At 44.1% G+C, this 25,179-nt stretch overlaps 1 protein-coding gene across 2 annotated transcripts in view; it reads left to right on the forward strand.

The window, feature by feature from the left end:
* The first annotated feature begins 17,793 nt into the window (after positions 1 to 17,793).
* The window catches only part of LOC107388640 (probable phospholipid-transporting ATPase IM), a 15,010-nt gene continuing 7,624 nt past the window's right edge, over positions 17,794 to 25,179 (forward strand). For both annotated transcript variants that reach the window (XM_070550336.1, XM_054732943.2), the window contains exons 1-13: positions 17,794 to 18,071; positions 18,270 to 18,328; positions 21,881 to 21,939; positions 22,009 to 22,122; positions 22,198 to 22,296; positions 22,384 to 22,445; positions 22,528 to 22,600; positions 23,160 to 23,230; positions 23,323 to 23,402; positions 23,556 to 23,714; positions 23,814 to 23,902; positions 24,652 to 24,848; positions 24,941 to 25,149. In XM_070550336.1, coding sequence (XP_070406437.1) covers positions 18,298 to 18,328; positions 21,881 to 21,939; positions 22,009 to 22,122; positions 22,198 to 22,296; positions 22,384 to 22,445; positions 22,528 to 22,600; positions 23,160 to 23,230; positions 23,323 to 23,402; positions 23,556 to 23,714; positions 23,814 to 23,902; positions 24,652 to 24,848; positions 24,941 to 25,149 — 1,243 coding nt within the window. In that variant the 5' untranslated portion in view covers positions 17,794 to 18,071; positions 18,270 to 18,297. The remainder of the gene's footprint in view (positions 18,072 to 18,269; positions 18,329 to 21,880; positions 21,940 to 22,008; positions 22,123 to 22,197; positions 22,297 to 22,383; positions 22,446 to 22,527; positions 22,601 to 23,159; positions 23,231 to 23,322; positions 23,403 to 23,555; positions 23,715 to 23,813; positions 23,903 to 24,651; positions 24,849 to 24,940; positions 25,150 to 25,179) is intronic.

Here is a 25,179-nt window from a genome sequence, read left to right on the forward strand (position 1 = left end):
CGGTTGTTAGCGGCTTGAAGCTGTTCCATAAGCAGTGGCAGGACTTGCTCCTGCTGAGACAACCTGCTGAGTAGATCGGTAAGAGGTGAATCTGCGGGGATAGCAGCTTGGCCGGATGATTCTGACATGGTTTTGGGGACGAGTTTAACCCAAGACATGCAGAATTCACCATTCATGAGTCAATTAGAAAAATTAAAGAATTTTATTTAAAAAATCGAGAACTGAGGGCGCACTGAATAAGGTCCAGTGGGGATTGCAACGGAACCGCAGCGTCTGAGGAGGGGAGAGCAGAGGAACAGGTGAGACCAGGGAGGTAAATCTAAACTAGGAAGGTGCAGAGTAAAGACTTAGGGGAAACTGGGGGCTGAGGAATTGGGGAGGGTAGGTGGGGGCTGAGGAATTGGGGAGGGTAGGTGGAGTGCCGGGGTGAATCCAAGAGGGGCTGTCCAGGAGAGGGGGCACGAGGAGAGCAGGAGAGCGGGCTGGCAGGGAGGAGAGGAGAGCGGTAAATGCTGTGTCCTGGAGATTTATGGGGCACAGATAAGTAATCCAGCGGAATCGTGGAAATGTCCAAGTAGTCAATCAGAGGAGCCACAGGAAAACCAGAGAAGCTTCAGAAGTCCAAGGAGATCCTGAGGAGTCAAGGTAAAGTCCACAAACGATCCAAAAATCCTGGGAACAGGTAAGCACAAGTATATCCACAAGGGTTCTAAAATCCAAAAATCACTAGAGTTAACCTGGAGACTCAAAGGGCTGGAACTACCAAGTCATAGTTAATCATCCGGTGTCGAGATGTGTTCTCCTCCTCCTCTTATAGCTGGACCCGCTGATTGTTAATGAGCTGCAGCTGGAGCCTCCCTCTCCTGAACCCCAGCAGCTCAAAGATGGAACAAAAATGAGAGGAGCACTCACCCTGGCACATAACAGCACATCAATAGAATTTTAGCCAGCAATAAGGTTGCAGGTTTGAACCCTGGCTGCGACCTTTCTGCGAGGCATTAGCATATTCTCCCCATGCAGAAATGAGTTTTCTCTCAGAGAACAGAAACATGCATAGGAGACTCTAAATTGCCCCAGGTGTAACCGAGTGTGTGAATGGATATGTGTCTCTGTGTGCCCTGTAATGGACTGGAGACCTGTCCGGGGTGTCCCCCACCTCTCACCTGATGCCTTCTACAGTTAGTCACATGTGGCCCTTGTCCAAAAGCCTTTAACTTGAAATGCCGTATTCCCAAGCGTCCCTGAACGCATCACCTCTGAAGCCTGCACAAGCAGCTGCTGCTCCGTTCAGCATAGTCTCACAAGAACAGGCTGTTTACCAAATAAATTTACCTTGTTTTATTGTCCAGTGTGCGTTCCATGAATGAAAAGTAAGTTTCATTATGTATTAATTCAGGTTATCCTGTTTAGTTCTTGCCTGTTTCATGCCAACTACAGCAGGCATACTTATCGCTCGTTAAGACTAATTAGTGTCTATTAACCTTTGTGTTTGGTATTTGTTGGTTCGAATGCATGCTACTTAATGTTGTAAAACTATTTCATTTGTGTGGGATATTTCATTTACACTGGAATGTTGTATTCTCTTTCTAATCAGAACACACCAGTTCATCAAATAAACTGATTAAAGATTCTCTGACCAGAGTCTGTCCATGGTGTCCCGACCTTAAAGAACCACTACAAGTCCAAATGAACAATGGTCCTTCGAGCTGGATAAGGTTCCCATAAGACACTATGGAGTCAGCTCCTGATGAACAACCAGATCCTTCATGCAGACCTAAGAGAGACCATCATCCTCCAGAACATCTGACTGCCTAAGGTGACCTATCTCCCTTCTCAGCTCCCTGTGGCTCAAGACTCCTCATTATCTGCAGGACAAACCAGGCCAGCAAGAGCATCAACAGTAAGGAGTGTGCCTAGTATGCGGACAGGTGCAAGCTCATGACGGTCTTCACGGTTATCACTTAGTCGTAGTCTTGTAGACTCTCTCTCTGAAGTGCAAGCAGCTAAACTGGAGGAGAAGATCAAAGGTTTAGAGATTTCTGAACTACATGAGCAAATTAAGGCTGAAAAACAAGCTGATTTGGAGGGTGCACGGTTAGCAGCACAAGCTAGAGGACAGAGAATGCAAGAGGAGACTCATGAAGCCAAGGAGATCATGAATAGAGAATTTGAACGTTTCAGACGTCTGAAGAAATTGGAGACAGATCTACACATCGCCACGTTGGTAAAAACTTCACTTATGGAGTCTGAATGTGATGTGTCCTCTAATGTCTCATTAATTCCAGCCGAGTTACCTACAGCTGGTAGAACCAATCAGAGCCTGCCTCTTTCACTCCCATCAGATTTGCTACAGAACTCAATGCCTCAGCATCTGGAATCACATCAAGCTCAGCTCAAGCTACCCAACATTATGACTCCTACAGCTGTTACTGCTCCACCTGCACAAGGTGCAGTGCTTCCTCATGTAGCAGACCACTCTGCTCTTCCAGCACCACAAGGCACTGTGCTCCCACATCAATCAATCAATCAATCAAATTTTATTTGTATAGCACCTTCTACAACATTATCCGAAGCCCAAGGTGCTGAACAACATCATTAAAAGAAAAACTTTCCCAATACATGGGCATAAAAGCAGGATAAAAACATAAAATCGTAAAATAGCAAGCAAACAGCATTACAGATAAGAGATTTTGGAATAAGACCAATCGATAAAAAAAAACAAATGTCGGACAAAATAAAATCAAGCATCCGGTTTAAAAAGAAGAATAGTTAAAACCATAATGTTAGGGCAATTCAAGTGACCCTAGCGCTGAAACGCAATCAGATAAAAATGAGTCTTTAAACGACACTTAAAGACTTGAAGGGATGGTGCCTGCCTAATGCTCAGTGGCAATTCGTTCCACAGAGTTGGAGCCAAAATAGAAAAAGCACGACTACCCCTCGATCGAAATTTCGACCGGGGGACCACCAGAAGTTCCTGCTCGGCTGAGCGAAGAGACCGAGATGGGGTATACCTGTTCAAAAGCGCAGTAATGTACGAGGGGGCACTGCCCTGGAGGGCCTTATAAACGAGAGTTAAGATTTTAAACTGAGCTCGATATTTTACCGGAAGCCAGTGCAGAGCATCCAGCACTGGGGTAATGTGCTCTCGACATCTAGTGCCTGTCAGGAACCTAGCCACAGAGTTCTGCACAAACTGGAGCCGTGCAACCGTGCACTGGGCCAGACCAGCATACAGAGCGTTGCAGTAGTCCAGCCGAGACAGGACGAAGGCATGCAACACAGACTCCAGATGAGCTCTGGACAGCAGAGGCCTGATCCTGGATAGTCTTTTCAGGTTAAAGAAACAGGACCTCACCACTGTATTTACATGAGTGTCAAGATTAAGTGCTGAGTCGATTTTAATCCCCAAATTACTGACCATTTTCTTTTCATAGGGTGTCAATGGGCCAAGGTCAATATCAGCACCAGAGCCATTTCTTCTGCCAGGACTAAGTATTATAACTTCCGTTTTGCTCTCATTTAGGTGCAAAAAATTAGAAGCCATCCAGCATTTTATGTCCTTCAAGCAATCCAGTAAAGGAGAAACTGATCTATCCTCCCCACGTTGAAGAGGGAGATAGATCTGGCAGTCATCAGCAAAGAAATGAAATTTCATATTATGCTGGCGAAGGAGGACTCCAAGAGGAAGCAAATACACTGCAAATAGGAGAGGACCAAGGACAGAGCCCTGTGGCACACCCCAACGAAGTTTCACACTGGGTGACGTTACCTCACCCATCTGAACACTAAATGTCCTGTCTTGAAGATAAGAGTGAAGCCATTGGAGGGCCTGCCCAGTTATCCCCACCCAATGCTGTAGTCGGTCCAGAAGGACTTCGTGGTCGACTGTATCGAAAGCTGCAGATAAGTCAAGCAATAGCAGAACAACATCATTGTCCATGTCACAGGCTAAAAACGTGTCATTAAAAACCATTAAAAGAGCAGATTCAGTGCTGTGACCTTTCCTGAACCCTGACTGAAAGGTTTCCCATAAATCATTTGTGTCCAAAAAGGCAACCAATTGTGACTACACGACCTTCTCCAGCAGTTTGGAAAGAAAAGGGAGTTTTAAGATGGGCCTGTAATTAGCTAAGGTTGTCACATTCAGCCCCGTTTTTTTTAACATGGGATGAATAACAGCCTTCTTAAACGAGGACGGAACCATACCAGAAGTAAGACTGCCATTTATGATTGCCAACAGCAAAGGGCCTATCACTGGAAAGAGTTCTTTATAAATTCTAGGGGGCAGCACATCACAAGGAGAGCCAGAAGGTTTGAGCTGAGCGACCAGTTTTTCCAAGTCTGATAATGTAACAGTCTCAAATGTTTCCAGTGTAGCCTGGAGCGGCTCTGGGAGTAGAGAGTCAGATGGTGAGTTTGTAATGGCAGCTCGAATAGCTGTAACCTTATCAACAAAAAAGTGAAGAAAGTCATTACAAGTTTCAACTGTGGGAGGCAAAGAGCTAGAATCAGAGAACTCAAGTAGCGAATTTACAACAGAAAAAAGAGTGCGTGGATCGTGAGAATTTTTTTCCACGATATCAGCAAAGAACTTCACCCTTGCTTCCTTAAGAGTTTGCTGATAACTAAACAAAGATTCTCTGAATATCTTACGAGAGACTTGGAGTCTGTCTTTCTTCCATTTCCTTTCTGCCCTCCTACAGGATTGCCTGCAGGCCCGAACATCATCAGAGAGCCATGGTTCTGGCCTAGGCCTCTTCTTACTAATCCTAAGAGGTGCAATTTTATCCAAAATGTTTTTACAAATACTGTCAAATTGGAGTGTAAGCTCCTCTGCATTAAGTGACATTGTGTGTAGCTCACTTCCTTCTGCACATAGGAGCTCACCAAGCTCAATAATCTTTGCTGCATTTAAAACACGACGGAATCTCACATGAGAGGAAGCCACAGCAGGCACGCAGGGCAAGTTAAAATCACATAAAATGGGCGAGTGATCAGAAAAAACCGGGCTCAGTATCTCTACACCAGCAACAGAGAGACCAATAGACATCACTAAATCCAAGGTGTGTCCCTGCGCATGAGTAGGTCCCAGGACCCACTGTGACAGATTAAGGGAGCCCAACAGATGTAAAAAGTCTCTGGCCAATGGCCTATCAGGGCAACACACATGAATATTAAAATCACCAAGAATCAAAACATGATCATATTTTAGCATGTTTACAGACAGGAGGTCAGAGAAGTTCTTTAAAAGTCCACATCAAATTTAGGAGGACGATATATCAACGCCACGAGCAACAGAGGAGGTGGGCCAAGTTCAAACAGGCACATTTCATGCAGTATATGATGCTCCTCTTACTGCATCTCATGATGTCATGTTTCCCCTTGCATTTGTTGCTCCCCCTCCTCCTGTACCCATTGTCAATATGCTTCCTCCTGCTGCTATCACCGCCACCAGTGCCCATGCATCAGTCTTTCCCACACTGGCCTATACTAGGCCTGTGGTACCAGCAGACAGACTCTCTCTTGCTATGAGGCTTCCATTGTCATCAGTGCTTCAGTCTGCAGATCAAAGACTCCCAGCTACAGACTTTAGTAGCTCAGTAATGCCACAACCCAGTACAGCAGTTCCAGTGCCACTATCTATATTGCAGGCAAGCCCCAGTGCACCAAATGTGCCACCAGTACCCAGAGCTTTGGTCTGGGCTCCACCTGGAATAGAGACATTAATCACCTTATCCTATGGCATTCCCAAACCCTCTCTTCCTACCTTTGAGAGTGGCCTTGAAAGAGATTTTGCTTTGCTAAAAATTGCATTGGACAACTTGATGAATAATCATCCACATCTTAGTGAACATTATAAATATCAAGTGTTATTAGGCCAACTTGCAACATGCCCTATAGGTTTGAAATTGTAAGTCGCTTTGGATAAAAGCGTCTGCTAAATGAATAAACATAAACATAAACATAAACTTAGACTCCCAAGTGCCCTCCATCTGGCCAAGTCCTTCATGTATGATTCTAGACCATACACAGTTGCTTTAGGTGCTTTGCAAGACAAGTATGGTCAGCCTAGACAGTTGGTACAATGCGAACTGGGCACTATATTGAACTCACCTGCCATTAGATCTAGGGAGGCAGAGGCATTTGACGCCTTTGCCCTTTCTTTTCAATCCATGGTAGGGATCCTGCAAACTCTGGAGGGACCCAGTGGATATGAGTTAAAGTGTGGTTCTCATGTTAACAGGCTTTTAAGCAAGATGCCACCTACAAATCGAGATGGATTTGTGGAATATTGTTTGTGTCATGGTATCCTTCAGCCTGGCACTGATCTCACTTATACTCTGCCTGGCTTTGCTAACTGGCTTCAGATGAAAGCTCAAGCCAAACATCTTGCTAATCGAGCTACTTCCCTTTATTATCCAGGAGGGCCTCCATCTGCAAGGCGAGAAAAGTCTAGTCCACGCTCCAAAGACAAGGATAAGGCAGCATCAGTCTTTACAACGAAAAAGACCGTTGCCAAGAAGGATCCGACTCAGCCCAAATCGCAACATTCTAAACTAACCCCATTTTGCCCATCAATCAAATTAAATCAAAGATACTTTATTAATCCCAGAGGGAAATTCTGCAATAACAAGGAACATTACCTTAACTCGTGTTCTGACTTTAAGAAGCTGAATACTAATGAAGTGAAGAAGTGGATCCGAGAAGGAGACAGATGTTGGAAGTGTGTTCGTAACCATGAAGCTACAGCTTGTACACTCAAACGACCATGTAAAACCTGCAACGAACAGCACCTCACTGTTCTTCATGACTCTGTCTATGAATTATCTCAGAAGATTCTCACGGTCTGTAATCCTGAACCCACTATTTGCCTTGAACAACCAAGTAGTCTACAGAGAGTCATGCTTAAAGTACAGGTTCTGTTACACCACGGTAATCGTACGCTAGAGACATTTGCAGGGATGATGGCTCAGAGAGAACGATTATCCTCCCAAAAGCTGTAGAGCAACTACAACTTGTCAAGGAACTGGAAGTTCTTCATCTGAAAACTGTTCAGCAAGAAGTGAAGGAGCTTCAAGTTCAGTTATTTTTCATGTTTCCGCTGTGTTTAAATCCCAGAAGAAATACAGAATCAAACATGCCATCGCCTTCAATGCCACTCAACCAGTAGCAGCTCTTCAGCAACGTTACGAACATCTTAAAGGTCTTCCTTTGCCGCTCATACACCAAGCTCAACCACTACTCCTTATAAGCTCAGATATGCCTCACCTCCTTGTACCAATCCAGCCAGTAAAGGCAGGTCCACAAGGTGGCCCAATAGACTCTGTTGGGCCCTACAAGGTCCTCCAGGATTAATGCCAGCTTTTTCACATCAGCTCTCCTGCCTGCACATCAGTGCTGTCTCCCCACATACTGAGCTTCTCAAAAATGTTGAACGCCTTTGGCAAATTGATACACTGCCATATGTGAATGAGAAGACTGCATCTCATTCCAAGCAAGACCAACAATCACTAAGCCTCTTGCAAACCAACTCACGACGTGTATCAGTAGAAGGTGTTCAGCGCTACGCAACTCCGCTGCTGCATCACCAACCAGCTACCATACCATACGCACCTCCTGAATCTGTAATGGCAAAGCTACGCAGCACTGAATGCAGGTTGGTTAAAGACGCTGACCGAGCAGCTTCTTACTGCAAAGAAATGAATAAACTTGTCCAGGCCGGCTACGTGACTGAGATCTCAGCAGAAGAAGCAGCAAAGACCCCAGAAACATGGTATATACCTCATCATATGGTACAGCACAATGGCAAAGACAGCTGTTTTCAACTGTTCCTTCTCCTATAATGGCCTATCACTAAATGATCATCTCTTGCCTGGGCCAACATTAGGACCAGCAATGCTTGGAGTTCTCCTCCAATTCCGCCGTCACGCTGTAGCCATAAGTGGGGGCATTAAGTCAATGTTTCACCAGATCCGATTGCTTCCCAGTGACAGACCAGTACTGCGATTCATATGGCGAGATATGCAGAGGACATCTGAACCCAGCATTTTTGAGTGGCAGGTCCTACCATTTGGCACCACCTGTAGCTCTTGTTGTGCAGTCTTTGCCCTACAGCAACACATTAGAGACCACGAGGCACCAGACTCTGCTCACAAAAGCAGTTGAGCACTCATTTTATGCGGACACCTGCCTCTACAGTACCCATGACGAAGGAGAAGCCAAGGCCCTGATCGACAGTCTGCGTGCATTGCTGATCAAAGGGGGCTTTGACATCCGTCAGTGGGCCAGTAATGTTCCAGATGTGATTGCTCACCTGCCACCTGATGCACAGTCAACCAGCACTGAGTTGTGGTTGTGACAATCTCCAAGAGCCTGCACTTGGACTATGCTGGGACTGCTTAAATGACACACTGGGGTACAAACATCTTTTTACTCTGGCATCAGTGCCCACTTAACGCCATGTCTACAGTGTCCTTGCCAGACTTTATGACCCTTTGAGTAAAATGGTGCCTTTCACCACCAGATGTAAGGTTCTCATCCAAGACATGTGGAAGGCAAACATTGGCTGGGATGATCCCATTCCCAAGGATCTACAAGACAAATGGCTAACCTGGGAAAAGGATCTTCCTACTCTGCAGGCTCCGCTCCGACACGAACGCCGGAGCAAAATCGGTCCCGTTGTAGTCAATCAGAGCAATTCCACTACTGCGGCCGTGCTCCGGCAGTGCGGCGCCGTGCGCCGCCCTCTGTTCCGGCGTCCGGCAAAAATAGAATTGATCCTATTTTCGCCGGACGCCGGAGCACCTCCGCAGTCAATGGACAGAAATCACCACCGCCCAACAGGAAAAGGAGCAAGCACAACTTCCCTTTTTCACAATAAATCGATAAACAAAAGGCGTTTTTTGTTTCATATGCACAGGTTTAACAACTTTTAACAACTATCAATGGCGGTTGAACTTTAAATGCACAAAAGTAAGCCATAAATACAGTTTCCACTATCAAAGTAGTCACACTTTGTTGATCCATACACTGCTGATCTCTACACAAATGATGGGCAGATTAAACAGTTCATGCCGATGCTTCTCCCACACAACGGGTGTTTGGATCTAACTTCCGCGTTTATTGCTCGGACTGTATCGCAAGATCTTGAAAATCCCGCACATGCTTGTTTGCCCACCTCAGGTCTCCGCACCGGAGCGGAGCCGTTGTAGTGCGCATATCAGTAAGTTGCTTCGTACCTATGTGCCTCCTACTATGGACAGTAGCACTGCTGTTACCCATGTACACATCTTCTGCGATGCTTCAGAGCGTGCCTATGGTTCAGTGGCTTTCATCAGATTGTGGACATCAACCAGCAAATCTATGTGTCTTTTGTGTTTGCAAGATCCCGTGTTGCACCCAGAAAGCAACTCTCTATCCCTCGTCTGGAACTCAGTGCAGCACTCACAGGGGCACAGCTGGCCAAGATCATTAAGAGTGAACTAGGTGCTCCATCTGAACAGATTACCCTCTGGTCCGACTCCACAACTGTGTTGCACTGGATTAAGTCGGAATCCTGTTGTATTCTCTTTCTAATCAGAACACACCCGTTCATCAAATAAACTGATTAAAGATTTTCTGACCGGTGTTACACCAAATTATGTGACCCATCACAATTTGTGACCCCAGGGGGCAGTGCTGTTTTGTTGCGTCTGTACATCCTGAATTGGCATAAAAGAAGAAGATGCTACGCTAAAACCGTGAACTACGTAAGCTTTGAGGAAGTTGTGCGATGCAGACCTTGGATATTAAAAAGAGCGTTTGTTAATGTTTATTGCAAACAAACAGGACAATAAATGCTGCGATAAGCAGGGCTTTGACAAGAAATGTTTGCTAATGTTAAACATTGATTTTACATGCGAGGTTCGCAGGTAAAATGTATTTATTGAAATAAGTTGTTGTGATCCGCATCCTCAGTTTATTAGAAACCACTGCAGATTATCTGGTTGCTATTGGAAGTTAATGTAACATAGCTTTTTTTCACAAAACTGCTTCATATATTAAAGTTTGTTTACATTATAACATTGATATTAAGAGTAAATATCTATTTGTCAAACAGGTAATAAACGCATACATGTACCACATGGTCAAGAACACAACTCTGCAGGAAACAAACAGGCTTTACACGTGGATACTTTTGAGTGGACATGAATTTGGGAAGGAAGAGCTTCACGACTGAAGGTAAGGACCGAGAAGTGTTAATCATTAAAATGTGGTATTTCCTAAGTTAATAGCATTTCATTGATCTCTTATTTGTAAATATATTCATGTTGTGGACGTGTTTATAATTGTTTAGTGTGACCCTACCAAGTTTGACATTATTTTGGGTGCAGTGCATGAGCCTGGTCATATGATATTGACAGTAAGTAAAATAAACATTGTATGAGTTTTGGACCTTTCTGAATAGCTGCCCTTTTTGGATGTCAATTTTTACATTTGTATATATAACAGGTGACAACTATATACAACTCCTCCTTGAACCGTCACCTTATCGTGGTGGAGGAGTTTGAGTGCCCTAATGATCCTAGGAGCTATGTTGTCTGGGGCACTTAGTGCCCCTGGTAGGGTCTCCCATGACAAATTGGTCTTAGGTGAAGGGTGAGACAAAGAACGGTTCGAAGGATCTTTCATGGAGGTTAAAACGAAGAGTCGGAGTACCCGGCCCGGAGGGTTACCGGGGTCCCACCCTGGAGCCAGGCCTGGGGTTGGGGCCCGTGAGCGAGCGCCTGGTGGCCGGGCTTTCGCCCATGGGGCACGGCCGGGCCCAGCCCGAACCGGATACATGGGCTCGTCCAACTGTGGACCCACCACCCGCAGGAGGAACATGAAGGGTCCGGTGCAATGCGAATCGGGTGGCAGACCAAGGCGGGAGCCTTGGCGGTCCAATCCCCGGACAAGAAAACTAGTTTTTGGGACATGGAACGTCACCTCGCTGGCGGGGAAGGAGCCGGAGCTTGTGGCAGAGGTTGAGCGGTACCGGCTAGATATAGTTGGACTCACCTCGACACATTGCATTGGCTCTGGAACCCGAGACCTGGAGAGGGGTTGGACACTCTACTTTGCTGGAGTTTCTCCGGGTGAGAGGCGGAGGGCTGGGGTTGGCTTTTGTTAGCCCCGAGACTCTCTGCCTGTGTGTTGGGGTTTACCCCGGGGGACAAGAGGGTAGCTTCCTTGCGCCTTCGGGTCGGGGAACGGGTCCTGACTGTTGTTTGTGCTTATGGGCCAAATATCAGTTCAGAGTACCCACCCTTTTTGGAGTCCCTGGGACGAGTGCTAGATAGTGCTCCATCAGGGGACTCCATTGTCCTGCTGGGGGACTTCAATGCTCACGTGGGCAATGACAGCTTGACCTGGAGGGGTGTGATTGGGAGGAACGGCCCACCTAATCTGAACTCCAGCGGTGTTTTGTTATTGGACTTCTGTGCAAGCCGCAGTTTGGCCATAACGAACACCATGTTCGAACATAAGGAGGCCCACCGGTACACTTGGTACCAGGGCAGCCTAGGTCGCAGGTCGATGATAGATTTTGTAGTCGTATCATCTGACCTGCGGCCGTATGTTTTGGACACCCAAGTGAAGAGAGGGGCGGAGCTGTCAACTGATCACCACCTGGTGGTGAGTTGGATCAGATGGCAAGGGAACATGCCGCGTAGACCTGGCAGACCCAAACGCATAGTGAGGGTCTGCTGGGAACGCCTGGCAGAAGAACCTGTCAAGACGGTCTTCAACTCCCACCTCCGGCAGAGCTTTGACCACGTCCCGAGAGCAGTGGGGGACATTGAGTCCGAGTGAGCCTTGTTCCACTCTGCGATTGTCGAGGCGGCTGTTGCTAGCTGTGGTCGTAATGTGGCCGGTGCCAGTCGTGGTGGCAACCCCCGTACCCGCTGGTGGACACCAGAGGTTCGGGGAGCCGTCAGGCTGAAGAAGGAGGCCTACAGGGCGTGGCTGGTCTGTGGGTCTCCGGAGGCAGCAGACAGGTACCGGATAGCCAAGCGGGGTGCAGCAGTGGCAGTTGCCGAGGCAAAATCTCGGGCGTGGGAGGAGTTTGGTGAGGCCATGGAGAAAGACTATCGATCGGCTCCAAAGAGGTTCTGGCAAACTGTCCGGCGCCTCAGGAGAGGAAGGCAGCAACTCGCTCACACTGTTTACAGTGGGGATGGGGAGCTGCTGACGTCAACTGAGGCTATAGTCGGACGGTGGAAGGAATACTTTGAGGAGCTCCTCAATCCCACCAATGCGCATTCCGAGGAGGAACCAGAGCTGGGAGGCCTGGGGATGGACTGTCCGATCTCGGGGGCAGAAGTTGCTGAGGTAGTCAAACAACTACACAGCGGCGGAGCCCCGGGGGCGGATGAGGTTCGTCCTGGGTATCTCAAGGCTATGGATGTTGTAGGGCTGTCATGGTTGACACGTCTCTACAACATTGCGTGGTCATCGGGGGCAGTTCCTAGGGAGTGGCAGACCGGGGTGGTGGTACCCATCTTTAAGAAGGGTGACCTGAGGGTGTGTTCCAACTATAGGGGGATCACACTCCTCAGCCTCCCTGGAAAGGTCTACTCCAAGGTACTGGAGAGGAGGGTCCGATCGATAGTTGAATCTCAGATAGAGGAGGAGCAATGTGGTTTTTGTCCTGGCCGTGGAACTGTGGACCAGCTCTATACCCTTGCAAGGGTGATGGAGGGGGCATGGGAGTTTGCCCAACCAATCCACATGTGTTTTGTGGATTTGGAGAAGGCTTATGACCGTGTCCCCAGGGGCACCCTGTGGGGGACGCTCCAGGAGTATGGGGTGGGTGGCTTTCTGTTAAGGGCCATTCAGTCCCTTTACCAGAGGAGCGTGAGTTTGGTCCGCATAGCCGGTAGTAAGTCGGACCTGTTCCCAGTGAGGGTTGGACTCCGCCAGGGCTGCCCTTTGTCACCGGTTCTGTTCATCACTTTTATGGACAGAATTTCTAGACGCAGCCGTGGTGTGGAGTGTGTCGAGTTTGGTGGCAGGAGAATCTCGTCTCTGCTTTTTGCGGATGATGTGGTCCTCCTAGCTTCATCCAGCTCCGACCTTCAGCTCTTGCTGGGTAGGTTCGCGGCCGAGTGTGAAGCGGCTGGGATGAGGATCAGCACCTCCAAATCTGAGACCATGGTTCTCGACCGGGAAAGGGTGGCTTGCCAACTCCGGGTCGGGGGAGTGGTCCTACCTCAAGTGGAGGAGTTTAAGTATCTCGGGGTCTTGTTCACGAGTGAGGGTAGGAGGGATCGGGAGATCGACAGGCGGATTGGTTCGGCGTCTGCAGTGATGCGGACGCTGAGCCGATCTGCCGTGGGGAAGAGGGAGCTGAGCCAGAAAGCCAGGCTCTCGATTTACCGGTCGATCTACGTCCCAATCCTCACCTATGGTCATGAGCTTTGGGTAATGACCGAAAGAACGAGATCGCGGATACAAGCGGCCGAAATGAGTTTCCTCCGTAGGGTGGCCGGGCTCAGCCTTAGAGATAGGGTGAGGAGCTCGGACATTCGGGAGGGACTCGGAGTAGAACCGCTGCTCCTCCGGATCGAAAGGAGCCAGTTGAGGTGGTTTGGGCATCTGGTCAGGATGCCTCCTGGACGCCTCCCCGGGGAGGTGTTTCGGGCATGTCCTGCCGGCAGAAGGCCCCCGGGGCGACCCAGGACACGTTGGAGAGGTTACATCTCCAATCTGGTCCGGGAACGCCTTGGGGTCCTGCCGGAGGAGCTGGTGGACAAGGCCGGGGAGAGGACGGCCTGGAGCTTCCTAGTTGGGATGCTGCCCCCGCGACCCGGACCCGGATAAGCGGAGGAAGACGATGACGACGATATATAACAGGCTGTAAAAATAAAGCAGTGTCTAAATTCCACAAGGTATTTTTTAAAATAAATAAAAAGATATTTAATTTTTGATAATGCAGAGTCTCAAAAATATATAATTTACATATGTAATACTTTTTTTATTCGAACAAGGGCCTTCATTCGAAAAAAGGGTGCCCAGTGTCAAGATGGAGAGCCAACACAGAGCCCCACACCCTTCAAAGAGACTCCTCATCCTGTGGAATCCTTGTTTTGAAGGTATGTGTTGGATAAAACCGGCATTGGATGTATGGATGTATGGAAATGATTTTGTCTGGGTACCATCTGGTGTTTTTTAATTCAAACAAGGGTTCATTCCTTGTTCATATTTTGTTATTATTCTGTGCCTCCGGTAGGGAAGTTCGACCTTGTAAGTCTGCAGTTCTGTTATTACAAAAAGCTCCCTTGTGAAGTCCAGACGGAGCGTTTCTCTGTTATACCAAGAACCTGGGAAGGTTTGCTTTCTGTGAAGGGGGTGGGTGTGTTTATCTTTAATGTGTGTGTGCTATGTTACTTTTGAATAAAACCTTTTTGCGAGCTTCTGCTCGTCGAGAGACGGAACAGACAGCCAATGGTGTGTATCTTCTTTCTCTCCGATTTTGCAAAGTCTGGTTGTTGATTATTGGTGATTGATCATATTGGTAAATGGTAATCTAAAACCTAATATCTCTAACCCCCTTGTGTGTGTTGGACTTTCTTTGAGGTTGATTAAATCTGGATTGATTAAATAAAAATACCCAACAGTATGTCACGTGTTGTGTAGTGTTTTGGAAACTTTAGATAACAGTAAATTTTTCTTATGTAATATGAGATTATTTTTAAACAACATGAAGTTGACTGTGTCAGATAACAAAAATAGTTTTCTGCCAAAAGTGTTTAACATGTCTTTGTGTTTGACATGTTTGTCATTAGTATGCAGAAAATCTTCTCAAAGCTGTTTGAAAATCACAGCTCTGCAATGTCACATTCCCAAAAAGATATTGGACTGACACTGATGGATGAGATGGGTAGTTTTTCCAATATTTGAATTATTTGATTATTCTATCAATTATTTGAAAAATAGCACATTGATGAAGTTATAAGGAACAATTTGTGTTTTCATATCATCAGATGACCTTAGCGAGTTGTGCCACCACTGTGGGGAGAAATGCTTGGATGGAGGACAACTGAACGGGAAGAAAAATCAAGAGCAACCTACCACATGGGTAAATGTGTTCTCCCTAAATCCCCGCAAAAAATTAATTATTCTTTAACAGTTTTTTCATAGGTTGACTGAAAAGGTCAAATGAAAGCAGTATTTGTTTTTTCATTTATTCTTACAGATTCAGTGTGACGACTGTGACCGGTGGTATCATAAAGACAGTGTTGGAAACCCAGACCCCACGAAGGCATACCACTGAAGCCTGTGGAAGAAGAAAAGATTGTCTGCACCCTACCATGTCCTTTTCTGTTGCATTTTGCAAGTGTATTTTTTCTGTTGTTTTCACATCTAAAAAGTTTAGTACAAAAATAATGCTTTCATGTTCTAACAATTAAACACTAAGATTTCATTTGAATAATTATTTAGTTAGATTTTTGGAAAAGTATTCTACCTTTTTCTCATTTTTACCACACTGGGCAGGAATATGTGTGGCTGATGATCAAAGCTAGGAGAAAAAGAAATCAGTACAGTTAAAGATTTTTAAAAAATCATACGCACCCCTTTTCATATCATTTTCTGTTACATGTTGAAAGGGTATTTTTTCTAATATCAGGAGAGCTAAAAGGTTCAGTACCAAAATAATTACCTCATGTCCTAAAAATCAAATGCTAACATCTAATTATGAATTTAGATTGCAGGATTTAATGTTGTGTTGTGGAGTGTCAGTTTTTCAAGTTTTCAATTTGTTAAAATAAAAATTTTGGTGCAAGACTATGTGGCTGATGTTACAGTAAGGTCGCACAATATGATAGTGTCTATCACACCTCAGTAATAATGTAGATGTCAGAGGTCAAATGCACTTTTTTATAAACTACATCATCAGAGAAGTTACCAGAAACAGTTTGTGTGATGTAAAAGTCATTATAACTGAAGTTACAGTAAGGTCACACAATATGATAGCGGCTATCACAGAATGTGGCCATCTGCATCTCAATAATTATGCAGATGTCTTTAATTTTCACTAAAGATAATAACAAAAGGCGTTTTGTGATGTTTGTGTCATTTTATTTCCCTTTTATCTCCACCAGTACATATGACATTGGAGTGACAGGAAAAAAACCGTAGCAACCAGATAATCTGCAGTGGTTCTAATAAACAGGATGAGGATCACAACAATTTATTTCAATAAATGGATGTTCTGATCAGTTTACCTGCGGACCTCGCATGTTGTAAAATCAATGTTTAACATTAGCAAACATTTCTTGTCAAAGCCCTGCTTATCGCTGCATTTATTGTCCCGTTTGTTTGCAATAAACATTAACAAACGCTCTATATCCACGGTCCGCGCCGCACAACTTCCTCAAAGCTTACGTAGTTCACGGTTTTAACGTAGCATCTTCTTCTTTTATGCCAATTCAGGATGTACAGATGCAACAAAACGCAACAAACGCTCCCTGGGGTCACAGATAGTGATGGGTTGCAGAATATGGTTTAACACCTGTTTCTGTCCATGGTGTCCCGACCTTAAAGAACCACTACAAATCCAAATGAACCGCCCTACAAGTAGTTTTATGTTGACGATTGAGTTTTGTGTCTATTTACCTGTTCAGATGTTCTTTATACTGAACTGTCACACAAATCTGATTTCCACTGACAACCACGTCTAAAACACATTTTTTTTTAATGTTAGTGATATTTTAGAAAAATGGTCAGTTGAATTGTCTTCTCATGACACAACCATATTTTGGATATTATTGTATGTTGAGACAAACTCACTGGATACTGTTAAAGTGGTGTTGTTGAGGTGCTCATTTTCCAACTTGTCAGTTTTAGGCTACTGAGATTTGAGAATGAATGTTTTTTGAGGACATTATGTTAAAAAGTCAAATAACGGAGAAAGCATACTTTATTACTATCTGTCATTGTAACTAATTCAGTTATGCATAGGTGGAAAACGTTTTTATTATTATTTTTAAAAGTGAGACAAAATTGTCTTGAGCATAAAATGAGCCTGTTCCAAATTTAGCCATGCTCTTCTCCTCTAGTTGCACACGCTTTATAAAATTACTCACATTAAAAACGACACTGATAAAATGCATTATGTAAACTCATACATGTTTGAGGTCATATTTAATTTAACAGCCGTTTAGTTTGCTGAGATTCAGACCGAACAGCTGACAGCTATTCAAAAACAACTCTATGATCTACCGTCAATATGAAAAATAGTATTTTTTTCTTTTGTTTCTATATGGCTGGAAGTTTAAAATGTAATCCTGCAGAGAGCGCTGCAACAACACAAACACAAACACCACACACACATATTGGTGTTTTTGCAGTCTGCACTTTTACATATGCACCAGATGATGGCGCTGCAACCAATATTTACATTAATATAGAGACTTTTATGGACTTCCCTTTGAAACGCTTCAGTATACACTTTCTATTGAATCTCAAGGAAACATAAGATAATACTCTTATATTATTCAAAGTAGTAATACGCACATGGATTTGTTTTAATCTGGTGTTTATTAAAATGATGATCTATAAAACAAGTAAAATTGAAAACATTCTAGATTTTTGATTTTTTATGTCTACATTTTCTAATGCAGAGCAGTTTGAGTTGAGACTGAACATTTCCTCTCAGTAACTCTGTAATGTTGCTAATAAACTCAGTTCTGGTGGTGTCTTAAAAAGGAGGAACAGAAGGATGCTCCTCGCAGCTCGTGCGCGCAGACACGCACAGACTTGCGCCTCTCCCCGGTGAGATCTCCCTGCTGCCTCAGAAACGCGTCGTCCCTCTCGGTGAGAGGATTCTGCTCACCGTTTCTTTTTTCCCGCAGCCTGCACCATTTCCCCTCCTAAGCCCACTCCTTCATTTCCGCAGTGGCACCACGGCTTTGTTGACTCACACGTCCGTGCGTGGCTGCTGAAGGTGCAGCGATGTGAAGAGATGAGGCACGGGGAATAAAGAGCTCGACTGGCAGGATTCATGGGAACAACATAAGGCTGCGTCTGTGACAAACTAGTGCAAGGTAAGTCAGAGAAACCCGTGTCCCTCTCACACAGGAACCATGGACACCTCTCACCTGAGATCTTCTGTTAAGGAGACACGTCTCATGGGATTTATCCACTGCTGCTGCTATCTGTTTAAAAACAACATGGACAGAAAAAAATAAAACTTTGTCACAGTCATCCTGCTAATCACCACTGATTGTTCATGTCTGGTATAGGGAAAGTCTGGGAAGGTCCCAGGTGAAGATGCCAATCTGGAGAAGAAACCATCAAGTTGGTAAGGTTTTATTTGTTTTAGGTAACCAAGAAAATAAGAGTGGATGAAGTTTACTAACCAACATCAACAGCCTTCTCCGTGTTGGGTTGTGGAATGACCTTGTTTTCAGGGACAGAACACATTGTTTTCAGGGTTTTCTCTCAAAACTGATCCCATAAAAAGCTCCCTCTATTAGGATGAGACCCAAGGGGACTTTTCCCAGAACACAGGCCCCACCGTGAGTTGTTTGGACACGCACGCAGGCCTACCTACCTACCTTAGCAGAAGTTTCTTGCCAAATGAGGTCACCATTCTGCAAGGAGAATCCTCTGAAATGAACAACAATCCGTTTTTAATTATTAATGCATCGTAGTAACTGATAGCTGGATGATCTCAGCTGGAGTGTGAGATCATCTGTCCTGTTGCCACTCATTACATGTTTTAATGCATAATTCAACACTGATTTAACCTTGTTTCACTACAACTGGTGTCTGCCTGTGAAAGAAGTGTGAGATCGTTTCTGATAGCGGATAAGTTTTGTCATTGAGACTGTAGCCAGTGGTGTTTGTTAATGGGAGGCTATTTCCTGTTGTGACATGAGGAGCAGAAGAAGCCCAGACACTGGGCAAGTTGAAACAAGTGAGTTGTTCACTTATCAATTCTGTAAACCGGATTCTTGCACATCCCTCTTTTTTATGACATTTCCTCAGAAAAAGGTAAAACATGACGATGATACAGTGTTGCTAAATCTGTTGATAGCCTTCCTTCCTCAAGCACACTTCCCCTACAAATTTCATATTTTACCTCAAGCCCCAGAACTCTCCTGCAGCACTTTCTAATAATCAGTTAGCTTTGTATTAACTTGGATTATCAGTCAAACCAGGAGATGACTGACAGCTGCTGTAAAGGCTTTTATGCAAATATGTAGATCTTCTTTTTAAATGTCAACAGATTTAATTTAAGTGTTTTTGAAATTGATTGGATTGTTTATGGATCACAAGAAACTGTGTTTTCACCTTCGAATGCAAAGAACGCTCAAAGCAATCCCAAATTTTTGAGTGGTATCATGTTTATCTGATGCCTGAGAAGGAAACACTGGTAAATAAGAGCTACAAACTGTTGATTTCCAAAAATAAAACAAACTTTCTTTTTTTGTGGCTTTAAAGATATCCATCCATCTATTTTTGTCCACTTGTATGGAGTCGGGTCGCAGGGGCAGCAGCCTAAAGAAAGCGGCCCAGACTTCCCTCTACCCAGCCACTTCAGCTAGCTCCTCCAGGGGAATCCCAAGGCCAGCTGAGAGACATAGTCCCTCTAGCACATCCTGGGTCTTCCTTTAGGTCTGCTCCCGGTTGGACTTGCCCAGAAAACCTCAAAAGGGAGGCATCCTGGTTCCTCTTGATGTGGAGGAGCAGCGAATCTACTTAGAGCCCCTCCTGAATGACCGAGCTTCTCACCCTATCTCTAAGGGAGAGCCCAGCCACCCTGTTGAGAAAACTTTTTTCGGCCGCTTGTATCCGCAATCTTATTCTTTCGGTCACTAGCCAAAGCTCATGACCTTATGTGAGGGTTGGAACTTAGATCGACCAGTAAATTGAGAGCTTCGCCTTCTGGCTCAGCTCTCTCTTCACCGCAACAGACCGGTACAACACCCACATCACTGCAGATGCAGCACCAATCCGCCTATCGATCTCACACTCCATCTTACCCTCACTTATGAACAAGACCTTGAGATACTTAAACTCCTCCACTTGGGGCAGGACCTTATTCCTGACCCAGAGAAGACATTCTACCCTTTTTCTGACTGAAGACCCTGGTCTTTAAAAATAGATCTCGTTAATTACAGTGAGGCAAAAAAGTATTTAGTCAGCCACCGATTGTGCAAGTTCTCCCACTTAAAATGATGACAGAGGTCAGTAATTTACATCGTAGGTACACTTCAACTGTGAGACAGAATGTGAAAAAAATCCATGAATTCACATGGCAGGATTTTTAAAGAATTTATTTGTAAATCAGGGTGGAAAATAAGTAATTGGTCAATAACAAAAATTCAACTCAATACTTTGTAACATAACCTTTGTTGTTAATAACAGAGGTCAAACGATTACTATAGGTCTTTACCAGGTTTGCACACACAGTAGCTGGTATTTTGGCCCATTCCTTCATGCAGATCTTCTCGAGAACAGTGATGTTTTGAGGCTGTCGCCGAGCAACACAGACTTTCAACTCCCTCCACAGATTTTCTATGGGGTTGAGGTCTGGAGACTGGCTAGGCCACTCCAGGACTTTCAAATGCCTCTTACGGAGCCACTCCTTTGTTGCCCGGGTGGTGTGTTTGGGATCATTGTCGTGTTGGAAGACCCAGCCACGTTTCATCTTCAAAGCTCTCACTGATGGAATGTTTTGGCTCAGAATCTCACGATACATGGCCCCATTCATTCTTTCCTTAACACGGATCAGTCGTCCTGTCCCCTTAGCAGAAAAACAGCCCCAAAGCATGATGTTCCCACCCCCATGCTTCACAGTAGGTATGGTGTTCTTGGGATGCAACAGTATTCTTCTTCCTCCAAACACGACGAGTTGAGTTTATACCAAAAAGTTCTACTTTGGTTTCATCTGACCACATGACATTCTCCCAATCCTCTGCTGTATCATCCATGTGCTCTCTGGCAAACTTCAGACAGGCCTGGACATGCACTGGCTTCAGCAGCGGAACACGTCTGGCACTGCAGGATTTGATTCCCTGTCGTTGTAGTGTGTTACTGATGGTGACCTTTGTTACTGTGGTCCCAGCTCTCTGCAGGTCATTCACCAGGTCCCCCCGTGTGGTTCTGGGATTCTTGCTCACCGTTCTCATGATCATTTTGACCCCACGGGATGAGATCTTGCGTGGAGCCCCAGATCGAGGGAGATTATCAGTGGTCTTGTATGTCTTCCATTTTCTGATAATTGCTCCCACAGTTGATTTTTTCACACCAAGCTGCTTGCCTATTGTAGATTCACTCTTCCCAGTCTGTTGCAGGTCTACAATTCTTTTCCTGGTGTCCTTCGAAAGCTCTTTGGTCTTGGCCATAGTGGAGTTTGGAGTCTGACTGTTTGAGGCTGTGGACAGGTGTCTTTTATACAGATAATGAGTTCAAACAGGTACCATTAATACAGGTAACGAGTGGAGGACAGAAAAGCTTCTTAAAGAAGACGTTACAGGTCTGTGAGAGCCAGAGATTTTCCTTGTTTGAAGTGACCAAATACTTATTTTCCACCCTGATTTACAAATAAATTCTTTAAAAATCCTGCCATGTGAATTCATGAATTTTTTTTTCACATTCTGTCTCTCACAGTTGAAGTGTACCTATGATGAAAATTACTGACCTCTGTCATCATTTTAAGTGGGAGAACTTGCACAATCAGTGGCTGACTTTGCCCCACTGTATAACACTGAACATGTATCTTAAATGAAGGATTACCGTTAGGTGACAGCGGGATAGGATCACGACTCATCTTCCATTACAGGGAAAGTTTTAAGTAATTGTTATGTATAATATTCACAATTGGATTTTGATCTTGTGTTTCTAGAGAAGGAACGCCATGTAAAAGCAAACGCTCGAGAATACAACGACAAGTTCCGCTATGCTGTAAGTAGACCTCAAAACTGCGCAAGTCAGGATTTTCTCAGCTGTGTGTCTGAATGTGCTCCTCTTCAGGACAATCGCATCAAAACATCTAAGTACAACATCTTTACCTTCCTGCCTGTCAACTTGTTTGAGCAGTTCCAGAGGGTGGCAAATGCTTACTTTGTAGTTCTATTGATACTGCAGGTATGAAAAGAAACCACTGCTGGTCTGATTTCAGCTTTCTGGAGGTAAAACTAACAAACGCATCTTTTTCAACAGTTAATTCCAGAAATCTCCTCCCTGTCTTGGTTCACAACCATCGTGCCTTTGGTTTTGGTGCTGGCAATTACAGCCATCAAAGATGCTACTGATGATTTTGTGAGTTCCTCTTATTTACTCTAATTTATTATTTAGAAAATAATACTAACTGTTTTTATGAAATTGTTGCTCCTTTTATAATTTCAGTTTAGACACAAGAGCGACCAGCAAGTCAATAACCGACAGTCTCAGGTTCTCATCAGGGGAAGGTACTTTCTTGTCATTAATGGTTTTTCTGTTATTTAAGTGTTTTGCTAAACTATCATGAAACATTTGTTTGGACTTGTTAAGTTTACAGAGTGAGAAATGGATGAATGTTCGAGTCGGTGACATCGTCAAGCTGGAGAATAATCAGTTTGTTGCTGTGAGTAAATTAAACGTCCATGTGCTGCAAACTGTTGTGTATTAAGTGATTTTTAAAAGTATTTGCCCCATTCCAGATTTCTTCTGTTTTAACTTTTTAGTTTCTACATCAGACAAAGATGACCTGAGGGAAAACAAAATGTATTATTTCAAATGGCCGTGTGAAACATTAAGCAGCTGCAACAGCTGTATTAACCAAGTGAGGCCTGCAGGGCTTGATGCTGTTTTAGGTTCTTTAGGTCTTTACTTTTTTTTAGAACGGGGCATGATGTGCTGCTTTTGAGATCTTTGAGCCTACTTCATGCTGTCAGACAGTGTCTGTCCAAGTTTTCTCAGTTAATTCATGATTTAACAAGATTAATAATTACTTTTTCACACAGAACCATGTTTGTTTGTATAGCTGATTGTCATTAATAACTTAAATCATGATTTGGAAACTCGTGTTATCTTTGTCTGATGTAAAAACATATATAGCAGCAGACTTTTAACAGAAGGTTTAGGCTGCTGATGCAGAACCATTTATTGCCTGCTGACTGTTTCTTTTTTTTTTTTACATGCAGGCAGACATCCTTCTGTTGTGTAGCAGTGAGCCTTATGGTCTGTGTTACATTGAAACCGCAGAGCTGGATGGGTGAGTTATGTAACGTTAGATGAGCAAATGAAAGGAAACAATTGTAAGGGGTCTATCAGCTCATTTGTAATTTTTGATTTTTCCTAAAACAGCGAGACAAATCTTAAAGTCCGCCAGGCTTTGAGTGTCACCTCAGATCTGGGAGATGTTTCAAAACTGATGGACTTTGATGGTGAGATGATGCACGTTGTTTGTTTTCATTTTTCTGCATAAAATTAATGCTCAGTTACATAAAATGATTTATTTGAACCCCCTTTCAAAATCACCTAGAGTAATTTTCCTAACTGAGGTTTAAAATTGCCTTTTTTTTGTCATTATTCCTCAGGAGAAGTCATCTGTGAGCCACCAAACAACAAGCTGGATAAGTTTACTGGGACTTTATTATGGAAAGACAGTAAATACTCTCTGGATAATGAAAAAATGCTCCTGCGAGGCTGTGTTCTCAGAAACACCGAATGGTGCTTTGGAATGGTCATCTTTGCTGGTATTTTTCTATTTGTAAACATATTAGTTTCAATATTTGTAGGTTATTCTCTCTTGAACCATATTCATAGGCTGATGAGGCGTTTTTTACATCCAACAGGGCTGCAAACCAAACTGATGCAGAACTGTGGAAAAACTAAATTTAAGAGGACCAGCATTGACAAGCTAATGAACACTCTGGTTTTATGGGTGAGAGAGACTGTGGCAAGCCATTTTAACTTTTATTAGGCAGATTGGTTATGTATTTCAGATATCCATAATTATATTGTTCCTGGCAGAAATTAACATTCCAGATATCCACAATAGCATTCCTACTATCCTGAATGAAAATTTTCAGGTATCTGAAATGTCACATTTCCTGTTCATGAGTATTGGGTTCATAGCACCTCCTATCCGTAAATATATTCCTCCCGTCAAGAATGAACACTGTGGATAGGAGGCGCTAAAAACCCAATACCCATGAATGGTAAATGTGGCATTTCAGATATCTGAAATGTTCATTCTGAATAGAATGTTCTCATGGATATCTGGAATGTTATTTTCTACCAGGAACAATAGAGTTACAGATATCTGGATTACATATCCAGTCTGCTTAATTAATGGTAAAACAGCCACCTTAATTTTATAAGAATTTGAAGATATCTCAATCTTAATTCCTACTGGTACAGTTGGTATTTTGGATATCCTTAATTGTAATTTCTTCTAGCAGACAAATGGCTGTTCATATCTTCATTTGCAATTTTGACTCGTAAGAACATATTTAATATGAGGACAAATTATATAATTGCATTACAAAACAGGAATGAATGAAAGGTCCGTTTTTGATTAAATGTTAAAACGGCTTACCACAAAGAGACACAGTTACAGGCTGACAGATATGTTTAAAATGGTGTTATTGGTTTTTGAGCCTTTAAAAAAGATATTGTGTTATATTTCAGATCTTTGCGTTCCTCACATGTATGGGAGTTGTTTTGGCTATTGGAAACACAATTTGGGAGACTTGGATTGGCAGAAAGTTTGAGGTGTTTTTGCCCTGGGAGCAGTTTAAGAACAGTGCTGTCTTCTCTGGCTTCCTCACCTTTTGGTCCTACATCATCATCCTCAACACTGTGGTGCCCATCTCTCTGTATGTCAGGTAAAGAAAAAGAATGTCTTCACTATTATACACAATATGTATAATTCTTGTTGAAAGAACGTTGTCTAGACTTGACACATTTTTTGTTTCAGTGTGGAGGTCCTACGACTCGGTCACAGCTTCTTCATCAACTGGGACCAGAAGATCTACCACGATCAGACGGACACCTCCGCTGAAGCGCGAACCACCACCCTAACCGAGGAGCTTGGGCAGGTGGAGTTCATCTTCTCCGATAAGACCGGCACGCTCACGCAAAACATCATGGTGTTCCGCAAGTGCTCCATTAATGGACAGACCTACGGTATGATTAGTCACTGAATCTCTCCACACA

This window comes from Nothobranchius furzeri, chromosome 4, assembly GCF_043380555.1.
Source record: "Nothobranchius furzeri strain GRZ-AD chromosome 4, NfurGRZ-RIMD1, whole genome shotgun sequence".
Lineage (NCBI taxonomy): Eukaryota > Metazoa > Chordata > Actinopteri > Cyprinodontiformes > Nothobranchiidae > Nothobranchius > Nothobranchius furzeri.